General features: G+C 45.5%; 1 protein-coding gene across 1 annotated transcript; it reads right to left on the reverse strand.

Moving 5' to 3' along the window:
• Nucleotides 1-3,000: 3,000 nt before the first annotated feature.
• Nucleotides 3,001-3,759, reverse strand: F5J12DRAFT_782344 (uncharacterized protein; the record flags this gene model as incomplete). Its single annotated transcript, XM_051742722.1, has 6 exons — nucleotides 3,001-3,068; nucleotides 3,164-3,267; nucleotides 3,314-3,349; nucleotides 3,507-3,565; nucleotides 3,611-3,646; nucleotides 3,751-3,759. The coding sequence occupies 6 exons, from the start codon at nucleotides 3,757-3,759 to the stop codon at nucleotides 3,001-3,003; spliced, it is 312 nt and encodes a 103-aa protein (XP_051600399.1).

Genomic DNA, 3,759 nt, shown 5'->3' on the forward strand with positions numbered 1-3,759 from the left:
ATAAATGGGTGTCATATACCAGGCAGACTGATGTCTCAGTCTTGCACCACAAATACCAAGTCAGTGCCAAATGCTGATGTCACTTTGTTTCCTTGTTGTTCTTTTCTAGTTAGATCTTGTGCCACCCTTGCTTATACCAAGGCAGTGTCTGTCACTGGCTTCCAGCCTCTACTTTCTACATTGCTCACTTAACCTTTAGTTAGTTCCTTGCATCACTGTTTAGCCTCTCACCAGTAACCCTGGCCTTTGGGTTACCAGTCCTTGGTATATATACTCTATGCACTCTGTATTTAGCTCTCCAGTCTGATTATTGAATTAGTCTCCCCCTGAAACCTTTAGCCTAAGTACAAGTTGACTTTTGGCTTTCACATCTGCCCCCCCTTGGCTTACTCTCCAATTTCAACCTGGCTTGCACAAGAGTCTAGCACACAAGCTAGACTAAGGGTTGCTGTGCCTGACCTTCAGCACTCAGGCCTCAGTCTTCCAGTCCAGCCACAGACTTAACAATGGGAACAGAAACACACTGACACCTTCCTAAGGCTGAAAGTTGTTCTGACAAGCCAACCAACATTACATGCACTGCATTACAACAGTACACTGTTCATTATAACCATGAGAAGGATTCATGGCAGTACTAACACAAAAAACAGAAGTTCAGGTGCCAAATGGCAAAACAGTAGAGCAAACAGTACCCATCACATTTGTGTCCAAAAGAACCTCATCAGCTGAGCAAAAATACAAACCATTTCTGTTAGAATTCACAGCACTAAAATATGGCCTGGACTGTTGCAGACATAATTTGGGGATACCCAATAGAAATTGAAACTGACTGCAAAGCACTAAAAGACATCCTGTCCAACAGCTCAATCTTGGCCACACATGCAGGGTGGTGAGATGGCATAGTCATGCACAACATAATAGCTGTAAGACCTGTACCAGGATATCTGAACATAGTAACAGACAGTGTAGGGAGCTGTATACTCCCTGAGGCTGAAACAGGAATCTGTCAGTAAATTCCACTGCCTCTGTGACAAATCACTATCACTCTACACTTTTGGAATTCTTCCCACTTGTGGCCTCATGTTTCCTCCCAACCTTCAGCATGTTGGCCAGTCATTGATAAGCTGATCTGGAAATTCCACATTCTCCCAGAGTCATCTGGAATTCAGTAGCCAAGCCACCACCCAGCCACATCTCCACTCATCTGTGCCAGTCACCTCTAAAAAACTCTGGTTGTCCCTGTTGCCCCAAATTCTGCAAGCCATTCTTTGTGCCAGTAGGCTCTGCCCTCCTGCACTTCCACCTTCCCACCAGCTCCACCTCTCACCTGTACACATATTGCAAGCCCACATGCACTTGAAGGTCATTCTTGGTGATGTAGTCACTGATGTAGTATGTCAGGGCTTTAGCAGTGGTACTGGACCTGATATGCTTAATATCCATATTGCACTGCAGCAGAAATGAGACAATGACATTGTAATTATTCATGTGAGGGGGCAGATGGTGAAGCAAAATAGTTTCTGTCTCTGGATCAACATATGAATGTTCTCAAACAGATCTGTCAATGTGCATGCAACATGTCATACTGCTGTCATAACCATGCCTCAACCCTGGCCATACTGGGCCTTGCACTCATCCAGTCTGGCCTCAGCCTTGCCAAACACCTACCTCCAGTTGGTCTAGCATGGTTAGCACTGCAAAGCAATGCTGGTATGAAGTGTCATCTCAGTTGAGCCCAACCCAGCCTTATCCCTGGTCCACCCTTGTCTCTGTCCTGGTCTCCAGTTGTCTTGGTCATACATTACTAATACTATTCTTACCAATTGTGTTAGTGATCTTTGCAAGAATGGCATTACCTGTCTCCATACTGTAGTTTTTCTCTAGTATATAACCCATAGTTACATGACCTGTACCTCTCCAGTGTGAAATAAAATAAGCCCTATCTGATATCCTCTTCTTGGCCTCAGACTCAGACTGAAACCCATGCAAGGGAATAGTGCTGCATCCTCAGTCACTAAATCCAATCAGTTCACCCTCTGATCCTGACCCTTTGGCCTCACATACTCACTTCAGTCTCCAGTCCAGTCCCAAACCCAGACACCATGGACTTGACAACTGCAAGTGAAAGAAGTCCTCATCTATGTCATCCACACAAGGGGGGGCAAGCAACCACAGATCCTCTGTGTCCTCCCAACAATGGGGTTTTCTTGAGTTGCTGCACAATAAAAACATGTTCTTGATGGTTGTCCCCAGCAGCTCACATTTGATGAGATCCTCCAACCACTGCAAAACTTCCTCTTCAAATGTGGGGCTCTCCAGCATCAAAGATTGCAGATGTTCTGGATTTGGATTTCCATCTACCCACAACAACATATGGCAATGAAGTGTACCATGTCCCTGGGCCTCCACTGTTCCATAAAACCCTGAACATTCCCCAAACAGTCCAACCACCCTGCTGTGTTTGACCACAATGTGAAGAAAGCCCTGAATAATGCACTCAAACACCTGTGTGGCAGTGCCTGGATGGGAGGCAACAAAACTTGTATGATCATATGCAGAAAGGGAACACCAGCAAGACACTTCCATCCCCCCAAAATGCCCTACAAGAACAGTGGTGAGATCATGTGGGTTTAACATCACAAAAAATGCAGGTGTACCTAATCTGCAAATGAGCAATGTATCTCTTTCTATCTACATAACTTGTAGGCATCACTGCCAGGCAAGGTTCTGGAAATGATGCTAAGCTCACAGAATAACTGCAACACCCAATGCTCACCTGGTGAGACAACCTTGGTGTGTGCATTGCACTTGAATTTCTGCATGAGCTAGCACACATAACCCTTGTTCTCATGCAACTCTTTGACCAGAGGGTGGTGACATGCAGATGGAATGCAAAACTTGGTGTTATTATTTGCTGCACATTTCTGCATAATGTTCCAACAGATGAATGCAAAGGAAGGATCTCACATAAAAGGCAAGTCAACCTGGTGTAACAGATTTCTAACCTGCCATTGGAATGACAGATGCTGGCCTGGCTCCCAAGGTAGATGGTTGAAGCCCCTGATACCCTGCAGATCCAAATGAGGAAACAGTGCACTCAGAAAACATGGAGAATCATTGCCAAGAAATTGGGAACCTGAATGACTAACAACAAACTTCTCACCTTGAAATGCATGGGCAAGGGCTCCTGCCTTTATTGCCTGACATGAATGCTCCAAGTGATCACCCAGGGTATAGGCCACACACTCCATGACATGGGCATTGCACCTGCATCATGCAGGTGTGTAATTTGCATCCCAACCAACAAACCCACCTCACTGGCACCAACCACCAAGGACTCCAAAATATCCTGTGAAAATGTGATGCCATTGGCCTTATACCACATGTTGTGAGCAACAAGCCACTCAATTAATGTCTGAACCCTGCTCTTACCCACAAGCACCAGAGGAAATTTGTGTAAAGCATCCAAAGTTGGATGATAAGCACCACCAGAAAACACAACACACATCATGCCCTCAATCTCAGCAGTGGTTGGGGGGAGTACTGTTTGCAAGGCACCAGGATCCTGCAGCAGTATTGCAACATTTCCTCTATTAAAGTGCTGGCTCACTCCCTCTGGAAAATGACCTCCACATGCACCCTTTGTCTGATAATGATGGGTAATCATGGTTGCACAAGCCAGCACAATCAGCTGTAGCTCAAATTGACTGGTACATGCCAGTGCAGATTTCACATCCACAGGTTGCTCACTAAGGCCAT

The sequence above is a fragment of the Pisolithus orientalis genome, assembly GCF_024613125.1.
Source record: "Pisolithus orientalis strain OTSU chromosome Unknown F5J12scaffold_12, whole genome shotgun sequence".
NCBI classification, from domain to species: domain Eukaryota; kingdom Fungi; phylum Basidiomycota; class Agaricomycetes; order Boletales; family Pisolithaceae; genus Pisolithus; species Pisolithus orientalis.